This window comes from Alligator sinensis, unplaced genomic scaffold (assembly GCF_000455745.1).
Source record: "Alligator sinensis unplaced genomic scaffold, ASM45574v1 scaffold824_1, whole genome shotgun sequence".
NCBI classification, from domain to species: Eukaryota; Metazoa; Chordata; order Crocodylia; family Alligatoridae; genus Alligator; species Alligator sinensis.
The window spans coordinates 815,958-836,045 of record NW_005842463.1 but is presented as its reverse complement, the minus strand read 5'-3'; the positions used below and the strand labels follow the sequence as shown (position 1 = coordinate 836,045).

Sequence of the window (20,088 nt, the reverse complement as noted above, 5' to 3'; positions counted from 1 at the left end):
AAAATGGGCAGCCTCCCACCTTAATTAACAATGAGGCATGGCAGGTGAGTCGGGTGGGGGGCATACCCGAAGGCAAGTGGGGAAAGTAGCACTGTGGCTAGTCGGGGAGTCCCACTTTGTCACACTTTGTTATAGCTGCTACATTTAAAAGATTTATCCTGGCCAATTACTTACTTCGAAAAGTAATTATTATATGTAATTGAAACTTTCACCTCTGTAATCAAATCAGCAATGTGTCTTAATTTTTTTCCTTTTTTCATTTATACTATAAGGATATAACTGTTTATGATCCACTTAGAATATATCTGGAAACATATCGGACATATCAGTCAGTTTTTGCCTTCATGGTATCACAATTTTTGGTTTGAAGAGTGTTATTTACCTTATTGCCTGTAAGTCAGTTATTTTCCCTTCTCTTTTTTCCAGGAATCACATGAACAATGTGTCCAATGGATTGTAAGATTCATCCATAGCCAGCACAGCCCCAAAAGAATTTCTTTTCTGTATGACTGTTTAGCAATGGCAGTAGAAACTGGCCTCTTGCCACCCAGGTATGTCAAGTGTTCTGTTTCTTACCAAGCAAGGTTCTTTGAGTAGATATTTTATTAGGCCATTTTATTAGACTATTACTTATGACAAGCGTATGTGGATACTTTAGTGTTGGACTAATTAATAACGTTCCTTAAAAAACTAGGGCTTAGTTAAGATCATCAGCTTATTCTCTAAAAATATATACAGATTCATAGATTGTAGAGTTGGAAGGGACCACAATGGATCATCATGTCTGACCCCCTGCCCCTGGCAGGAAAGAGGACCAAGGTCAGATGACCCCAGCCAGGTAACTATCTAGCCTCCTCTTGAAGACCTCCAAGCTAGGTGATAGCACCACCTCTCTTGGAAGCCCATTCCAGATCCTGGCCACCCTTACTGTGAAAAATTTCTTCCTAATATCTAGCCTAAATCCACTCTCAACTAGTTTGCACCCATTATTTCTACTCACTCCCTGGGTCGCCTTAGTAAACAGCGCTTCTCCTATTCCCCGTTGACCTCCCCTAATAAATTTATAGGTGGCCACAAGATCTCTTCTCAGCCGTCTCTTATGAAGGCTGAAGAGATTCAACTCTCTCAACCTCCCCCGTAGGGTCTATCATGAAGGTCACTAATCATGTGAGTGGCCTTCCTCTGGACCCTCTCAAGATTCCCCGCATCCCTCTTGAAGTGTGGCGCCCAAAACTGGACACAGTACTCCAACTGCGGCCTGACCAGTGCCGCATAGAGGGGGAGCATCACCTCCTTTGTTCTATTAGTCATGCACCTGCTAATGCACGACAAGGTGCGATTGGCCTTGTTGATGGCCTCTGTTACACTGCCGGCTCATGTTCATCTTGATGTCAGTTATGACTCCAAGATACGTCTCTGCCTCCGAGCTGCTGAGAAGGACACTCCCTAACCTATAGGTGTGCTGGGGGTTCCTCCTTCCCAGGTGGAGTACCTTATATTTATCTTTATTAAATTGCATCCTATTGCTCATTATTATTGCATCCTATTGCATCCTATATGGCTCATTATTGCATTCTCTTTTATTAGGATGGTTTGTGAATCTCTGATAAACTCTGACAACCTTGAATGGGAGAGGACGCAACTATGGGCATTGACTTTTAAATTAATCCGGAAAATTATTGGAGGTGTAGACTACAAGGTATTTTTTCAAAGGAAGTTAGGAAAGTATGGTGGAGATTTTATAAGTTTACAATGGTGGTTTCTTATGTTCCAAAACTTGAGTTCAGTCTGTCTCCTGTTCAGCAGCTGGTTATGAAATTGCACTGGTCAGTCTCAACACTTTTCATAGCTGAATTATTTTCTCATGGACATTTTGCCTCTTATTTGTAGTCTTATCTTCACTTCCATTCTCAATTGCAAAATAAACAAGAACAACACTGTTGTAATTGCAAAAAGTTCTGCATGGAAAGTTAATGTTATGAAAATATTCAGGATAAGATTCTTGGACATGCTTTGGCTCTTTTTTGTGCTATAAAAGGTCTGTAAAATTCTTTCCTGCTACCCTGGTAAGGAAAGCTTCTCCATGGTGTAGACACTTCCAAAGATAAGACACTCTCAAGGCCTCTTAGTGTGGAAGGCAAGGTTGGGGGCATTAGAGTCATGTTAAGAGAGGTCCACAGCACTGCAGTTCACAGCACATCTGAAAGAGACTGTGGCCCCTGGCAGACATGGTGTGTTTGGATCTGGTGTGGTTCTGATTCCAACAATCCCAACTCCTCCCATGCCATGCATGCATGACAGGATGCCTGATTTGGGGATTGGGGATCAGATCCAAATCATGTCCTAATTACTTGCCAGTATAGGGGATCACGGTCCTGGGCTCCCCCTGCATTGGCAAACTGAAAGTCAGATGTCTGCTGAACTGATTTGGTCCAGTAACTGGGAGTAAGAGTTAACTGATTGTCAGTCTCAGCCCCAGGACCACACCAGAGCAAGTTGGAGACTGGTGGGATAGCTGGGGCCAACAATCAGATGATTGTCAGTCCCAGTCCAAAGACATCACTGGAGTCTCCAACTAGTTCCCAGATGCCCATGCACGAGGATGTCAGAAAACCTTGTATACAGCCCAGCTATACATGTGGGGTTTTTTTAAAGTCCTGGGGCATTAGGACCCATGAAAGATTCCCTGATTCCACTGCCCCCAGGATGTCAGAGAACCAGCTGGGCTGCACGCACATTTTTAAAGGTCCTGGTGCATGGGACCCTGCAGTCAGGAAATTTTTACCCTTCCCAGGGTTTCAATGGCCAGGATGGATCAAATGTCTTGCTTGGCAGCTTCCTAGGACCTGCAGCCCAAGGCAATCAACCTGCTAGGTCACAGAGAGCCCCAGAACTCCCCACAACCTGGCACCCCTGGCTCACTTGATGAGCTCCCTTGACTCAGCACCCTGAAAACAATGGGGTTTATCCCCATGCCGTGTTGCATCACATGGCTGTCAGCCTGTCAACGTGGGGAAGACCATCAACCAAGCTCCATCGTGCAAGTGGTATAAAGCTGTGAGACTGGGACCCTGCGATATGTTCATTTTAAGACATGATGGAAACCAGCCACAAAATTACTAAACATATTTTGAATAATTTTGTGGCTTATTTCCCCTTTTTTTACCAATAATTGCCTGAACATGTAGTCAGGTTACTATTTAAGATGTGATTAACTAATTAATTGAATTAAGTGCAACGTCTCCTAGGGGCCCTTGGAAAATGTTCAGTTATATTTTCAGGTAAACAGGTGCTCTTCAGGGTTGGAGCAGTCCAAGAGCGGGAAGGGGCAATGGTGCCTTAAAGCCACCCTATCTCCCATTTATAATAGGCTTATAGTTCTGCATTGTGCTTACTAAAGTGAAAATACTTCATTTCATCCTTACTATTTTCTAAGCTGTCTTCTAAGGCAGTTAAGCTGCTCAAAATTGAGAATCTTTGTGAGCCATAATTTCTGTATGCTTTCTCTCAGGGCGTGCGTGATCTGTTGAAGGTGATCCTGGAGAAAATCCTAACAATTCCAAACACAGTGAGCTCTGCCGTGGTACAGCAACTCTTGGCAGCAAGAGAGGTAGCTGTTGTTACAAAGTCTGACTTCAGTGTTGTACTTGAAAAATGAAAAAAATTGGGCTCGGTCTTTTTTTCTATTCATGCATTTGTCAGTAGTCTAAAATGGTTCTAAAAGGTTTGAAGCCTTTTAAGAACCAATGTAAATGAACATCGCAACTTACATTTCTTTTGTGGCGGTGTGTTTCATGCTCCTAGATGGTGAGGGTTTCAAAATATTTGTAGTATTGTGCTGTCAGGATATGCAAGCTCGTGAGGTACTAGGGTCAGTTAAGTTTAGAATCTCACTATGAAAGGGAGAGTCAGACCCTGCATTTGCCATTTTAAAAATTGCCTTTGTTAAATACAATATCACTGTGTTATTGAACATAAAAAGATAGTATTTAAATGCTTCACCGCCAGACATTTTAGTATTGTACCAGTGCAATGGAGCTTAACATTTTAGACTGGTGGGCAGGACTCCCCATTCCCCTCAGGTAGGAGAGGGGGAAGGGAGGTGGTTGTCTGCCCTAAAGGGGGTAGAGGGAGAGAGCAGGAAGAGATAAAGAGGAGATCAGTGGCATGGTGCAGGGTAGGAAGGGACATGCTGGGCCAAGCTTCTTGTCATTGTTTCCATGTGCTGTAGGCTAGATCGAGTCACTTTGGGGGCTGTAGGAGGCTGTAAGTACCAATGGACTAGTGCATTGGGATCCAAAAATTGACAATTTCATTATTCATCTTGAGTAAAAGGTAAAAAAGCAAGCGGCATAAATGGTAAAAGTAAAATAATTTTAAGTACTAGTTCATTATCGCATTACTATCACCTGTCACAATTAAAAAATATATTTTTCCTTCAGATCTGCCTAGTTTCAGGGTTGGTTAAGATTTTTTTACTTTGCATAGTAATTTAAATTAAAAATTTATGTTCAGTATAATTATTGTATACACATTCTTTACATTTTTTTAAACTTGTGTATCTATTTATTTTTAGGTTGTAGCATATATTTTGGAAAGAAATGCATGTCTATTACCTGCCTACTTTGCAGTTACAGAGATTAGAAAATTGTATCCCGAGGGAAAGCTTCCCCATTGGGTAATGGCTTTATTTTATTGGACTCTGTAAAGTAGTATTGCCCCTTGTTCTTTTCCCATGCAAAACATGCTGGGTGAGGCTTTTAAAAAATGGCTACCTAACCATAGGGACCCAAGCCCTTATTTACACAAGATTGGGACCTCATTGACTGCATTGGGTTCTCTTTGTTCTTGCCTGGAGAAAATGGCACAGTTGGGGTCTTGTGGACAGATTTCCAAAATTGTTGAATGTTCAGCTGGTTTTATTGACTTAGGCTTTGGAAGACCACACCAGATTAGATGTCTAAATCTGAACTAAATTGGGTACCCGTTTAAAGAAAAAATTCAAGAATGTGTTGTATTTTTGCATTTTGGAATTTCAGGCCCAGTGCATTCATTCATGAGACTACTAGTTATTCCCAATCTCCTTGTCATTCAGGAAATAAGCAAACAGCTTCAGCTTTTTCATTTTCAGTTTTCATTTTTGTTGTTTAATATGCAGCAGCACAGAATGATGTGGGATGCTGGTGTAGTCAAAATAGACTTCTGATATTTATTGTTCATGACGCTCATTCAGTAAATATTTCTCTGACCTTTAGTTCCATTGGGAGAACTAGCCCTCTGACTCTGTTTGCTCTAAAAAAGACATTTATTTTGTCAAAGGAGATAAAATATGAAATCCTGGGCCCATTAAAACCTTTGACTTCAGTGGGACCAGGATTTCATCCAGAATGTGGTAAGCTTTGATTTCTTCTTTGGGGGTCTCGTGTGTATTTTGATAATTCTTGCAACATCAGGACACTGACCACTGTTGTCCCCCTACTTTACCTGTGTCAGGTTAGGCTGTGTGACAGGGGTTTATTGTGTAGTTTTAGTAATAGGTTAGACAAGGGCCATGTATAGATGTTCCATTCATACACGGAGAAAAGCCTTTCTCCCACCACAAAGAGAGAACCTGCAGATGTTTAAGGGATTTCTTGTACAGGAGAACTGGCTCTTCTGTATGAAGTTAGATTGGTTACCTGCAAGGAAGATTTTTTCCTCCCAATCTAACTTGAGCACCTGTATGCGCCTCTTGGGAGAGAGACATCCAGTATTCCACAGTTCTCTGCTCTTCGTCCCAGAGCCCCGGGATGATTGGTAGGATGGGTAGTGGGATCATTCTTCTACAGTGGGAACCCTCTTGGAGGTCCCAGAGGGTTCCTGCCATGGGAGAAAAGCCCACACCCGATGCATGCCTCTAGTTCCACTGAGGGACATGTTGCAGGGGGTAGGGAGGAGGCAGGGGACAGTTCTCCCCTGGCTGCAAAGCTGCCTGGATGTGGGTAGCTTTTCGGTGGCAGGAGCATTGTCCCCTTTACCCTGCGTACCTCTGGTTCCACTGGGAGATGTCCAGGGTTTAGGTGATAGTTGTGCCACAGCTGCAAGTATTCCTGAGCTTGGACTTTACAGCCGTGGGAGATTTCTGGGAATTGGGAATCACACTTGGAGAAGCTGTCCCCCGACCCAGGCTCCATGGTTTGCTGAGAGACCAAAGCAAGTCTTGCAAAATCCTGGAGGCCAGAAACCAGGGCCAGGGAAGCTATCCCCATTTATGTTCACAGCCCCGCAGGCTTTAATGTCGTGTGTTGCCTAGCTGGGTAGCATACATGACAATTTAAAGGCTGGGGAGCCAGATGGAGGGTCAGGGAAGCTGTTCCCAGTCCTGTTTCCTTGTGCATCTGGTTTTAAATCACCCCATTTGCAGCCCATCTAGGCAGCATTACAGGTGCCTTTAAATGAATGGAGGGCTGCCTAATGACAGCCTAGCCCCTTTGTAGGCTGTCAAGAGCTCAGGTGGCCCAGGGAGGTAACCCTCTTGTGCCCCTGGCTAGAGAGCTTGCCTATGTTGCTCTCTAACCAGGCAGTTGAAATGTATGTACTCTCTAGAAGGCCTGTGCAAAATTTCTCCAGCTGTTTCGTTTTAGAGGTGTTTTGGGCTGTTTTGGCATCCAAAACACCAGGACCAAATCGAAATGGAAGGCTCCGAAATAGCTCTGAAACAAATCAGAAGGCTCTGAAACGTTTCAGAAATATTTTGGAGAATTTCAAGTTTTGGAGCCGGGCTTGCAGGGAAACAAAAACTAAGAAGAGGGAGGGGAAAGAGGGGGAGAAGGACTGCTCTGATATTGACATCTAGCTCTCCATTCGATTCCCCAGCTCTCTAATCGCTTCCCCAGCTCTTCCCTGGGGGCGTGGTGTTTCAGCAGGCTGCCGCTGCAGGTTGGGGCCAGCAGCAGCTGTTTGGCACAGCCTGTGCTGAGCACTGGGAAGACGGTGGTGCTGCTGCTGGCCCCAGCCTGCAGTGGCAGTCTGCTGAAACCCCGCACACAGATTCGGGGGCCTGTGCCCCCCAGGAAGAGCTGGGGGAATGATCAGAGAGCTGGGGAATCAAACCAGAGGCTGAGCAGTCCCTGCTGCGTGATCTGGCTCTACTGGAGCAGAGATCCGCACCACGATCTCTTCCCCGCCCCATGCAGACCCAAATCTCTGTTCCCTGCAGAGCCAAGTTGTGCGGCAGGGACCAGCACTACCCTGCTGCACAACCTGGCTCCACAGGCAGCAGAGATCCGCGCCAGGGTCTCCTCACTGCCGCTGCCCACCCTCCGCAGCCCCATGCCACCGGGGCAGCGTGGGGCGGGCAGCGGTGGCAAGAAACCCCAGCATGGATCTCTGCTTCCTGCAGAGCCAACTCATGCAGCAGGGACCAGCAGGCTTGCTTGCCACTCTGTGCTGTTTCCTTCCCTGCCACCCAGCGTGACAGGGATCAGAGATCCGCACGGGGGTCTCCTCGCCTGCATGGAGGGCAGTGGCCCTCCCCCTCCTCCGGACAAGCCACCCACGGCCCTGTCCTGTTCTGTGCTGGGGCCCTACAGCCCCAGGCCCCTAGCCCCGCCCGGCTGGGTAGGGCTGTGCGAAGCTTCCCTTGCAGCCAGTTCGAAACAGATTCAGAGGAGATTCGGTGGAAACAAAACAGGGCAATTATCTGAAACACTGAAACAAATCACTGTGCTCTGAAACAGCCAAATCCAAAACTGAATCAAAACGCTGCCATTTCGCACAGCCCTACTCTCTAACTCTCTAGCTCCCCGCCTAATTTTCATCCAATAAGAAATTCTTACTGATAAAATGAATGTTTATGCCCAACCAAGAATTTGTATGGGATGGTTTGGATGGGGATGTTTCTGCCTCAGGCAGGGAACCCCTGGTTGGACTAGATCATAGAATCATAGAAGTAGGATCGGAAGGGACCTTGTAGATCTTCAAGTCCAACCCCCTGCCTGGGCAGGAGGAAAACTGGGCTCAATTGACCCCAGTCAGGTAGTCATCAAGCCACTTCTTAAAGACCCCCAGGGTAGGAGCCAGCACCACTTCCCTTGGAAGCTGGTTCCAGATCCTAGCCGCCCTACCTGTGAAGTAGTTCTTACGGATGTCTAATTTAAACCTACTCTCCAACAACTTGTGGCCGTTATTCCTTGTTATCCCGGGGGATGCTAGGGGAAACAAGGTCTCCTCCCTCTAGATAACCTTCAGAGTTTCTTTTCAGTCCTACTTTTCCATGATTTTAAGTTAAGTGCCTTACCATTGCAGAACTACCCAGCTGAAAAAAATTACATTCTATTACAAATGTAGTATTGTAACCTTGATATGAAAGCCTTAAATTGTTTAAAAACCTTTAGCAATAAGTGTTGTATACTGCAAGAATGGAGGCTAGTTATTTGAAAAGCACTTGGTGATTTCAACCAAAATGGAGCATGTCTTTTTTTTTTTTTTTTTTTTTAAGTAACTTACTCAATTGATATTAAATACTTCATGTTAATCTTTTTCAGTTACTAGGTAATTTAGTATCAGACTTTGTGGACACCTTCAGACCCACAGCAAGAATAAATTCCATTTGCGGTAAGATATGAAGGCATGTGTGAGATGAATAAATTAATTTACAATTAATAAATTATAAATTAATTTACAATTCATTTTATATTTTGATAGTACCCTACCCTTTTTTGGTTTTGGGTTTGTCTTAGGGCTCATATGCTCATCTGTGCAAGATGTGAAGTATTTATCATTTATGACTTATCCTTCCACTTGTCCATATTGTTTCCCCTGATAAATTTAAATAAAGAAACTTGAAAATCCATATTGGTGAACCAAATTAAGATAACTCTCTTTTTTTTGAGTGTAGAATGAAGGTGGGAAAGGGCTTCTTCCCATCTGTCCTATGTTTGCAAAACGACACTGTCCTTTCTGTAGTCTTAACTTGCGGAACCCAATGATCTATATCATTGTAGTATTAAGGAAATTGAGGTCTTATCTATGTTTAAGGATTTTTGCTTTGGTGTAGATACCCTTATGCATCAGACTTTGGGAACATCTTCTAACTCAGTGCCTATGCGGTAGGTTTGTACTAATGCAGCTACAGCTGTTCACTTGCCCAGCACAAAGTCTTTAGGGTGTGTCTGTGCTGCAGTCTGTAGTGCAGACAAACTCTTATTTCAATAAATTCAATCTCCCTATCCATGAAAGACAACTGCTCTTTCATTGTCTTATTTTTGTCAAGAAATCTGCAGAAAGTTTGGCTAAGGATGTCTCTTTTCAGTTATTACTATTTTCTAAAGAGAGAGAGATGTTTGCTCTCTCTACATTTTTGAGAGAGAAATATGCCTACACCAAAGCTTTGAGTGAACTCTGATAACTCCTTTATATCTTTTATCTCACTGAAATGCATTAATTTCAGCTGTTATGCCCAGAGTTTTCTCAACCTTTTTATTTCTTGCTTTTTTTGACAACATGTCAACATCCTTAAATATATTCTCCAGGTATGGTCAAGACTTGTTTTTCCATGTGACATTTAGGGACCAGGAAGGTTTTCAGGGTTTTTCAAATTGAGTAAATTACCAGGTACATTACTGATTTCATGTATTCCCTGATCCCACCAACAGAATATACATGTTTTTTAACATGGACGTGATGTGAACTGCAGTTTGATCACTAACACAATAAGTACAGATAGTCGCTACTAATAAGTGTCTAATCAATATGACTCCTGAAAATCAGAAGTGCTTGCATTGTCCCACATAGCTGTAATAAGTAAGGGAAGGGGAATGTACTATACTGTATAGTAGTATAGCTGTGGTTGACGGGAGGAAACCAAAGTAGTTAGAGTAACAGTTACCTCTATTAGGGTGGAAACAGCAAAATGAGCTATGTTTAGTTTCCTCAAAAAAAAGTGAAATTAAAGGTTAAGTATTCAAATCGTAAACCACTTAATTCCATCCACGGGTTAAGGTCAAACTATAGTAATAAAATAATTAGAATCATTCAAAGAAGAGGCTTATTACAGTTACAAGCAAAAATCCATTATGGGATCCGTGTAGCTAGAATTTCAGCTTGAACAGAGTAACTTCATTTGGGCAAAGAAGTTTTTGTGCTCTAGTCTTATAATGTAAAATAGTAAGATTTCTCCAGTGACAAAACACTAATTTTTCATTTAATTTTTGCACGTTTGCTATTAATTCTGGTGGCTTACAAACTAACCAGTGTACCATAATCTAATACATATGGTAATTAGTTGAGACTTCTAAAGCAAAAGCCCTGATAGGGAGCTTTAGGCTTGCCAGTTTTGGGGGCAAGCAAGGTTAACAGTTTTCCTTTGGGCTATATTTATTTACATCAAATAATGGTTAGGAAGTTTTCTATTACTATTTTACCCACTGAGGCAGGCTTATTGCTGTTAAAGATTAAGGATCATTATTTTAGGATTTATAATCTTTCATTGTATGTGCAGGACGCTGTAGCCTTCTCCCTGTTGTTAATAATTCTGGTGCTATGTGCAACTCATGGAAGTTGGATCCTACAACCCTTCGTTTCCCTCTGAAAGGTCTCTTACCATATGATAAGGTATGCATGTGTTTAGGCATCTTAGATATGAAAGGCTTTTTGTGTGTTTAATCTTTGATGTACTCTTTGTTTGTTAGATAAATGACTATAACATTTAAGATGTGAATATGTGTTTTTTCAGTTAGGAGAACTTCAATGTTAGTGATTTTACCAATCTGCTAACATGCAACGTTAGTAATGAACATCTGGCAAACCATACACAGATGAACCGAAAGTGGTATATGCTCTTACTGCTGGTACATTGCCCCAGTGGTCTTGGACACAATTTCAGAGAGAACAGGGAATAGAGAATTAGGGTATGAACAGACATTACATTTGTCCTAGGATCATACAGATGTATATGTCCATTATCCCACTTCATGTCCCTCTGAAGTATGCCATATAAAATGCACTAATATTTTTTTCCCAGGATATACTGTGATAAGTCTTCAGGGTTATTGCGGTTCATTCCAGGGACAAATTTATCGTACTGTGTGCTCTCATTGGCCAGCTATTGGCAAAGGAGCATCAAGGCAGCTTGGAAGGGTGACGTGTACCGGACTGTACCACACCAGTTTTTAATCCAGGTCCAATCCCAGAGCAGTTAATCCTAGGCCAATTAAGATATCTGTTTACATCCCTAGTGAAGGGAGGAAGACTGAGAAAAGAGAAAGTGTATGTTTTGTGCACCGCACTACTGTGCCGGAAATTTAGTCCCCAGGAATGCTGTAGTAGCATCATTCCCAGTGCCTCCGAAAATGGGTTTGTTTTCTTTTTTCTCTTTCTCCCTCCCTTCCATCACCCTTCCCAGCAGTCCTTCTGACTCCATGTTAAAGGTGCTTTCAAAAGAGCATCCCCATTTTTTTATTTTTTATTTTTTTTTTTTTTAAAGAAGGTCTACATAATTGGGGTATGTGAAATCAAGAGGAAGAAGGTCCAGGGTGGCATTTACCAATACATTGATTTCCTCCTCCCTTTCCATTAGCTGATGACAAAAAGAATAACAACCCAGTGGTGTGCATCTGTAAAGATGAGTGATAGAAGAATAAGTGTGTTCTATCTTTGTTAAATGGTGGAATTATTTGTGATCTTGAGGCAATATATGTTTGCATATGTTTGCTTTTTTTTAAGGATCTGTTTGAACCACAGACTGCTTTGTTGAGATATGTGCTGGAACAACCGTATTCCAGGGATATGGTCTGCAATATGCTAGGTCTCAATAAGCAGGTACTGTACTATGCTGTGATACACAATTCTGCATAGAATCTGCACTATTCTTTTCTCTTTTCTTTGCTATAGCTAACAGAGCAAAACAGTTTAGGTCCAGACAGTGAATTTTTTTTTAATAATATCATATTAGGTGATTTGGACTTTGTTGTTACTATCATTTGTATATTGATTTAAGGATGTTTAAACTGAAAAGTAGAGATTTAAAATATTGATTTTTTTTTTTTCTTTTTTTTTTGCATTGCTTTTTTTTTCCTATAAGGCCAGCCTCAAGTATACCTTTGACAGACTATCGTAGACAGTTTTAAATAATGTATACTTATTTCTTTGTTGTTGTTCTCATCATTAGATTTCAAAAGGTTGCTATCTTTTGTTCCTTTGGCGCTACAGCAGGCGATAGCTATTTGGGGGGCTTTCTCTCTTTTTCTCTCTCTTTCTCTCTCTCTCTCTCTCTCTCTCTTTCTCTCTCTCTCTTATATATAGATATCTGTATCTTAAAGTGGGAGGGCTTGGTCTGACACGGGGTTCCTTGAGGCTGGCCTCATAGTCACTGTTTTGTCTTTTCTTTTTTTCTTCCTTTATTTTTGTTCTGTCCTGTCTTGTCCTGCCCATCCTCCAATGCTCTAGACCTTGAACATTGCTCAGGTATGTTCACAACCTTACTGTTGTATTGTGACTAACGATACGCTGGCCGCTTTGTAGCCACTGATTCCAGTTAGAGAATACATGTATGGTCAGGGCTTGAAATTGGCAGGGCCTTTAGAAGCTAACACAAAGGGCAAATTTTCTTTAAAATTTATTGGGGTATGAGAGAGAGAATATAAATTTGACAGCCAGTTGTCCTTTGTTCCTAAATTTTGGTTGTAATGGACCACTATCACTTACCCTACTCACTCCCAGAAGTTTTTTACTTTGCTGGAATTTTCAGATAAGGAAAGATTATTGGTTGAGTCCTTTCTTTCCTTATGTGACTAAAACACATCCCTTTCCTTTAATTTTCAGACTGTTAAGCTGTAGAGGCAAAAATTGCTACAGCGAAACCTGACTGAGGGAGGTCACTTTATTGGGCAGCCTCTGACAGATTCCCTTCCTACATGTAACTTTTCAGTGTCCTCCAAGCAGGGTGAACAAAGACAATATAGTACAGAATTTTAGAAAAGTAGTTTAAAAAGTAGCCAAATTTTTAAAACGCTTATTTCCTGTCCGAATAAACTGCATGGACTTTTACTTGCAATTTTAAATATAGGTTTTTACATCCTCTCTTAAATTTTGAAACTTCTTAGTAAAATAACCAACTCAGCATCTGTTTATTTATATTTATATATAAAACAAAAGCAGTATCTGTAAACAATATGTAAGATAGCGTTGCTGTTTGCAATACCATAGTGAAGGTTGTGTCAGTGTTTCCATTTATAAAACCTCTTTCAGGGATTTGTAACTTGCCAGTAAAATTTGCTTGATTCCGAAACCTTGTGTATATTTCACAATGTAAGTAATAAACATACCATATTTCTGGATTTGACAATGTACTTCAAAAGAGATTCCTTCATTTTAACAAGTTTTTTGCAAATGATATTGTATCACATCTCGTAACTATCCTGTATTTCTTACAAACAAAAGGCCATTCTGAACTGTTAGAACTTAAAAACCAGCTGTTTATATAGTGTTCGTATTCATAGAATAAACCCCCCATCTAAATTTTGGTTTATTCAGTGGATCTTATTATTGCTTTGTACAGTTTTTAGTTGGTAAATAACACAAGATTTAGGGTACTGAACTTACTGTACTTAGCTTATTGGTAGCGGTCTGTACTTTCAGGCCAAAAATTCAGTTTAAATGTTTTTCTAACTTGGCATTATATATTAGGTTTTTTTAGTCCCTAACCTGGCAATTTCTACACAAAGTTTCAACCTACAGTGAATTTTTACAGCCAAGGAACAAACTCCTGAAGAACATAGCTTATAAAGGAAATGCTGACAGAACATTGAACTTAATAGCACTACCATAATTATAGCAGCACGTGGACTTTCAGACAATGAAGTACTTGCAAAAAAAAATTTAAGCATGAAATAGTGTTGTGTAATGGAATAAATAAGCAAATACTTAGCATTTTACTTGAAAAGGTCTGTTTTCACAATTTTAAGTAGAATATACAAGTTTGCTCACCTTCAGGTATAAGGTAACTTACTACAATGCCTTTGATAGAGCCAGTACCTGTGACAAAAAAGTAATGCCCTTTGAGGTTCTGGCCTTGTGTTGCTACTTCTGGCAAAATCCTCAGCTACTTTGGCATTACATTAATCTTGTTAGAGCAGAGCTAGCCTATATAAATTAAAAGTCATGTAGTTGTCAAAGAAAGTGTTAGGGTGACTGTATTTGGATCTTGGGGAGCACTGGATTTGCAGCTGAATAAAGGCTTTACTCTGTGTATCAGAAAAGCTGCTGACCACAAGGCAAAATGATATATTAAAACTAACATTGCAAGATGCTTAGGCAAGCATTTTCCTAACACTGTCGTAGTGTTGTAAAGATATATAGCTCATTGTGTAAGGAGAACAGGACACAGACCAGTGGCTATTGTTAGGAGATAAAGCAGATAAACCTTGGAGATGGTGCTGAAATCAGCAAGAAACCTCAATTGACCGGGAGAAGCTGGGCTCACGGCCTTGAGCATGGGCACATAGCAAAAAGGCATGAAATTGAATTAAATGCATAGGCAATTCCAAGCTAATGAAGTAAACAGTAAACAGAGGTGAAGCTGGAAATAGGAGGGAATATGGGTGGAACACAGGAGGGACGAAGGTGGAGTAAATGTTAATGAGCATGAATCAAGGTGTATAAATGTGGAAAGAACTGATGTTCATAGCAGCTATCCGAACATTTTTGTTGGAGCTGGCCCAAAGCTGTCTCCATTTTGAATAAAGCTGTTGCGAGCAATATGTGCTGGTGTTTGCTCCCTGCTTGCTCCCTGAGCAGCTGGATCCATGGGCAATTGGGGATCGTAATCTCCCTAGTCGTTGGGTGCCGCATGGAGTCAGGGTCTAACAGAAATAGTAATAGAAACAAAGTGTACATAGTATAAATCATTAAAAACATAAAGAAAATGTTAATAGTGCCAACTGTGTTATAAAATGTAGCACTTTGCTTTTACCAAGCAAATTTAAAAAACAAATGAAAATCCAGGGTGGTGATCAGATCTGTCTTTTCTACTTAAGCAAAACTGTGCAGAGGCTCTGTCATAAATCCATGTGGATCCAGTTGCAGGATTGGAGCATTCATGTGAAACTTTTAGCTTCTACAGTTTGTAAGTGTTCAAACTACGTATGGTACAGCTGAAAAAGAAACATGCTTTGGCTTTCAACTATTCTTAAAGGTGAACAGCAAAAAGAGTTGTTTTTAGCTTTGATTTTAACTATGTGTAGATTTATGTTAGAAATATATTTAGTTTGAAAATGTTCTGAGTTGCTTTTAAAGGACAAATTCAACTGTTTTCTATTCAGCTGTTGCAGAGGGAATCCATCAAGGCAAAGTTGTTACACAAACGCCTTATACAGTTTTACACACCTTGCATCTAAGGTTGTCAGATTTATTTTTCGGGGGAAGAAATCTGTTATGGATACTTCTTGCATGTGACCTTTAATGAAAAAGCACTTTGTAACTATTAAATGGTCTCTCTCAATGTAAGAGTTTTCTGTATTCTAGTATTGCAGAAGTTGGTATGGGGAACTACCATGTCTTTTCTATTCCTGTTAAAGTCTGATAGTCTTGTAGGAAATATAATTTGGTCCAGTTTCTTGTTCATCATCTCTGTTGGCACATTACTAATAATCAGGATTACATCTTCCCAATATCAGTTTAATTTTACACAGTTTTATAGAATGTATATCATAACCTATTATTGAAAAAATACTAGTTATTTTGAATTATTTAATTTTTAGGAACCCAAGTTGAGGTCCCTTTTTAGGGGGCTCATTTAAGAAAATGCTGAATAGTTATCATCTGAAAATCTGACCCTGTATATCCTGTCTCAAACTGGCCACCAACAATAAAAAGTCAACTCTTGCAAATCTTGTCCTATTTCTTTACTTTCTTTGTTACAGATTAAATTATATTTTAGTTTTATTTAAAGCATTTCCTTTTTAACTTACACACCAAGTTCAGCATTTGGGGTTCTGCAATTTCCTTGATGGCATCCCAGGCCCTTAAAAGAGTGGAGGTAAAACCAAGCTCATGTTAAACTGTGTTTTTTCTGGCTAAGGGATGAGGAATTGAGTTACATTGTTTGAATAATGTTGAATAATCTTGCTGTCTATGTTAATGAATTGGGACCTTAAACACTTTACTACTCATGAAGTCTTTGCTGTTCACCTTTCAAGTTAGCAGCAGTGGTATAAAGGTTAAGGTTGAAAATGTTCTTTTACACTACTTTTCCTTAGTGGATTTATATAGTTTAATTATTGTCAGATCCACCTACCAGTTTGTTTGAGCAAGGCTGTATGGTTTTTTCCCCTTTGCACCATCGTGGAATTGGACTAAAGGCATCAAGTTAAAGGAATGACATAATGTGGTATTCAACAGTTTACTTTTTTCACCCTCTTCTTATTGTCTGTCTGAGCCCGGGAATTTGGGTTTCCCAGTAATTCACAGCATGAGTTGGCAAAGAGTATGGATCTTCTGGTGTTTTAGTGTTAAATGATTTTCTTTGAAATCTTATTTCTCTTTGAAAGGTTGTATGTCAGAAATGTCTTGTGCATGGGGCTGATGCTCTTGAAGAAAATGCCAAAATGCAATTAAACTTTGTAGAAACAGAACCACTCTCAATACAGGTTGTCACCTTAACAAGCTAATTGTCAGCCTTTGGACAAACACTTTTGAAAAAAGAGGGAAAATTATAATAGTTTTATACATCGTATCTAAATAAAGTATCCCATAGCTACTTTATCAATATTTAAATGTTTAAGATTATGAGTCTATTATCAAAGATTACTTATTTTCCCTATTTGACTCATTGACAAAGGCATTTCTATATTATTTTATTTTATTTTTTTTAGTGGTTCACATTTTTTTGTTTTCAGTTAAAACCAAACCCCCCCCAAAAAACAACAAAGTCAACATTAAATGGTTATGGTAGCTAGCCCACAATAATTTTCTTCCTATATGTTCATGGTTTAATTGAATTTCAAGTGTAAACCCTATTCTTTGAGCATTAAAAATCTTGTTTTCACATAAAACTCAAAATATCAGAATGGAAATTGATGAATTTTAACCAAATTTTAAAACTTTCCATTGTAATACCTTTAAAAAAATACATTTTAGAGGTAAAATATTAATGGTTTGAGATGTTCTTTTATCTACATATAATTCAAATAAATTTTTAAAGAAAAAATATAAACAAAATATTAATTTTTATTCGTGGCATCTTTGAGGCACTAGACCATGACACTATTTTGCCTATATTGTAATTTGTGTTTCACACCTCATATATTTATGTAATAGAGTAGCCTATATGATATGTGTGCCCTTAATAAAACATGTTTCTTGTGACTTTTTAAGGCCCAGTTTTGCTCATTTGGGTATTGAAGGACAGGGTACCATTTTTCCCCCCACTTCAAGCCTGTATATACTGAGCATTTAAATACCAGAAGACTGCTAAGGCTGATAAGCTGTATTTAACAAACATTATTGTATTATCCTTGAAAATTATTCTTAAAACAATATTAATAGAGGATAAAATTAACGGTCTTATCTTTGAGTTTCCTGAGTCCTAAGTTAGTCCCAGTCTTAATTGTCTTAAAATATGAAAATATATATTTACTGAAACTTGTTTGCTTAATTATATTTACCAGGGGATTTAACTACTATTGGGTCAATTTTATTTTAAAGAACATGAAAACTTATAAGTGGCAAATTCCTACTGGAAATTCTGGCTTTCTTTTCTGCAGTAATATTTTCTTGTTGTATTCCATGAATAATTCTATTCTAAATTAATGTAGCCTAACATTGTTAGGCTGTTGGATGTTAACTCACTGCATATGAAACTAGTGAATTTCAAGCCCTGTACACAGTAGTTTTGCATGCCGGATTATGAAATAGTCAGTAGTGTTGTCTGTTGCACCCTGCTCTGCTTTATAATTAGTTGCGTTTGGAAAAAAAAAGTATTCTCAATTGGTGGTGTTAATATTGCTCTTTGTAAACCTGTAACGTGGTTGATCCGTGACCATGGCATTGTGTATCTGAAAGAGAAGGTGAAACAGTAATTGACGCTTCCCATTTTAGTTAGAAGTTTGTGTGTAAGCATGCTTCAAGAAAGTGCAGCTAGACTTGTAGCTTTCTGCAGTTCTGAGCTGGAAAAGAGCATGTAAAAGAGGGGATGCTGTTCATTATATTTTGTCAAGTTTTCCCATTCTTGCATTTTATTCTTAATTTGAAGAAAGAATCCCTTTTTCATGGCAAAAGACTACCATCGGCTAAGGTTAGAACAAGCATCTCCTTTTAGCAATTTTCTTTCCCTTCTTTTTTATTAAAAAGTGTTTTAGGCTGACTGGCTAGCAAGTCAAAGAACTCTTTTAAGGGAGTCCTGACATGTGCTATGAGTATTTGGGTAAAATTTATAAACTTTTCCTAAAAAAAAAAAAAAAAAAAAAAAAAAAAAAAGAAAAGAAAAAAAAAGCCTTTTTTGCCTCTAGAAAGGGACATCACATTTTCATGATTAGTGTTTAAGCAGCTCAGTTCCTTTTCTTTCTTATTATTAAAGTAATACTTTTTTCTTAAGGCTGTATTATGTTACAGGCACCAGATATTTAAAAAATGAAATGTAACTGTTTATGAACAGGATTTTGCACACCGCACAAATCGATATGGGAGATTTCCACAGTGCTAACACTGTCTGCAGCATGTCAAATTTCAGTTTTGGTATTTTTGGGTTTTGTTTTTTTAAACCCTTTTCAGGTAACACTTAGGGCTTAGTATATAATGTAGCTGCACAGAAGCAGAATAATACCAGGTCCCTGCACCAAGGAAGATACTATACAAATAATGCACAACATTTAGTCTGATCTATTGCTAAAAAAATTAAAGGCCCAAACTTGATGTAGGGCTGCTACTAATATGTATAAATATAAACGCATATATATCATATTCTATACTTGGTCTTTGTTAAAAGACACCATGGTGGAGGTATATTTTAAGAAGAGATTTGTGTATTTGTCTAGCACATCATGGGGTCTTCTGCACTCTATGCAGTGTGCTCATTATCATGGTATATGAACGATTCAGCATGTACTACACAGAACTTGCCAGATTACTTTTTGGACATCTCTAATACTGTTGCATTGCAGTCTGTGCTTCATCATTAGTTTGGGCACACATCACATCTAAAGTAGCCTTGAAGTAGTCTTTCTGAATATTTGTATGGGTTTTGAAATATACCCTTTGTTTCTAGCATGTAGTATTTTCTGTTTATTTACAAAGACCCATATTTACAACACCTGAGCTTTGCGAGTCCCTGTTAGCGCTGTGAATACCATGCCAGAGACATAATATTCTATGCTGAATTGATATATATTTGGGGGAAGGGAACAAGTAAATATTTATAATGTGGTAGAATGTAAAAATCATCATTTGTGACCTGTAACATAGTGCAGCTTTAATACAGTGGCTTATCCTTTAACTTCTTAAGTTCAGACTTCATTTCATGCTTCCCAGCCTCCTGTCTATATACTGTACTGAAATTGTTACTGTATGTCTGAAGTTAACTGCAAGGCTTTTGGAATACTGTATCTGGTCTCTGCCTTACAGCACAAACAGCGCTGCCCTGTCCTGGAGGACCAGTTGGTGGATCTCGTGGTGTATGCAATGGAGCGTTCAGAGACAGAAGAGAAGTTTGATGATGGAGGAACCAGCCAGCTGTTGTGGCAGCACCTCTCCAGCCAGCTTATTTTCTTTGTGCTCTTTCAGTTTGCAAGCTTTCCTCATATGGTCCTGTCACTCCATCAAAAGGTACATTGTTGTCTGTGGCACACTTGTTTGGTAAGGCATTATAAAAAGAATGGTCTGTGAAGAATGAGACTCATCACAATACTCTTTAGTAGAGATTAAATAGTATGCTGCATTTTCTTGTATACAGCATGCTCTGAAATAAGATCCACACCTTGTTTTGAAAGGCAAAATGAAGAATAAAAGATATTTTTCCTTGTGATAAGTAACTGAGTAGCAGCAGCTAGAGAACCAAGTCTACTTACTAATTGTTCTGTTCCCTGTGGATTGTGTGCAAATATACTCGAGCTTTTG

At 39.5% G+C, this 20,088-nt stretch overlaps 1 protein-coding gene across 2 annotated transcripts in view; it reads left to right on the top strand.

The window, feature by feature from the left end:
* MED23 (mediator complex subunit 23) overlaps positions 1–20,088 on the top strand; it is a 54,038-nt gene that overhangs the window by 4,469 nt on the left and 29,481 nt on the right. The window contains exons 3-11 of one of the 2 annotated variants that reach the window (XM_025212441.1): positions 427–551; positions 1,588–1,699; positions 3,512–3,610; positions 4,577–4,678; positions 8,526–8,595; positions 10,481–10,593; positions 11,704–11,799; positions 12,427–12,444; positions 19,597–19,797. In XM_025212441.1, the coding sequence (XP_025068226.1) occupies positions 427–551; positions 1,588–1,699; positions 3,512–3,610; positions 4,577–4,678; positions 8,526–8,595; positions 10,481–10,593; positions 11,704–11,799; positions 12,427–12,444; positions 19,597–19,797 (936 nt within the window). The remainder of the gene's footprint in view (positions 1–426; positions 552–1,587; positions 1,700–3,511; positions 3,611–4,576; positions 4,679–8,525; positions 8,596–10,480; positions 10,594–11,703; positions 11,800–12,426; positions 12,445–19,596; positions 19,798–20,088) is intronic. The other variant, XM_025212442.1, reaches the window with a different exon arrangement.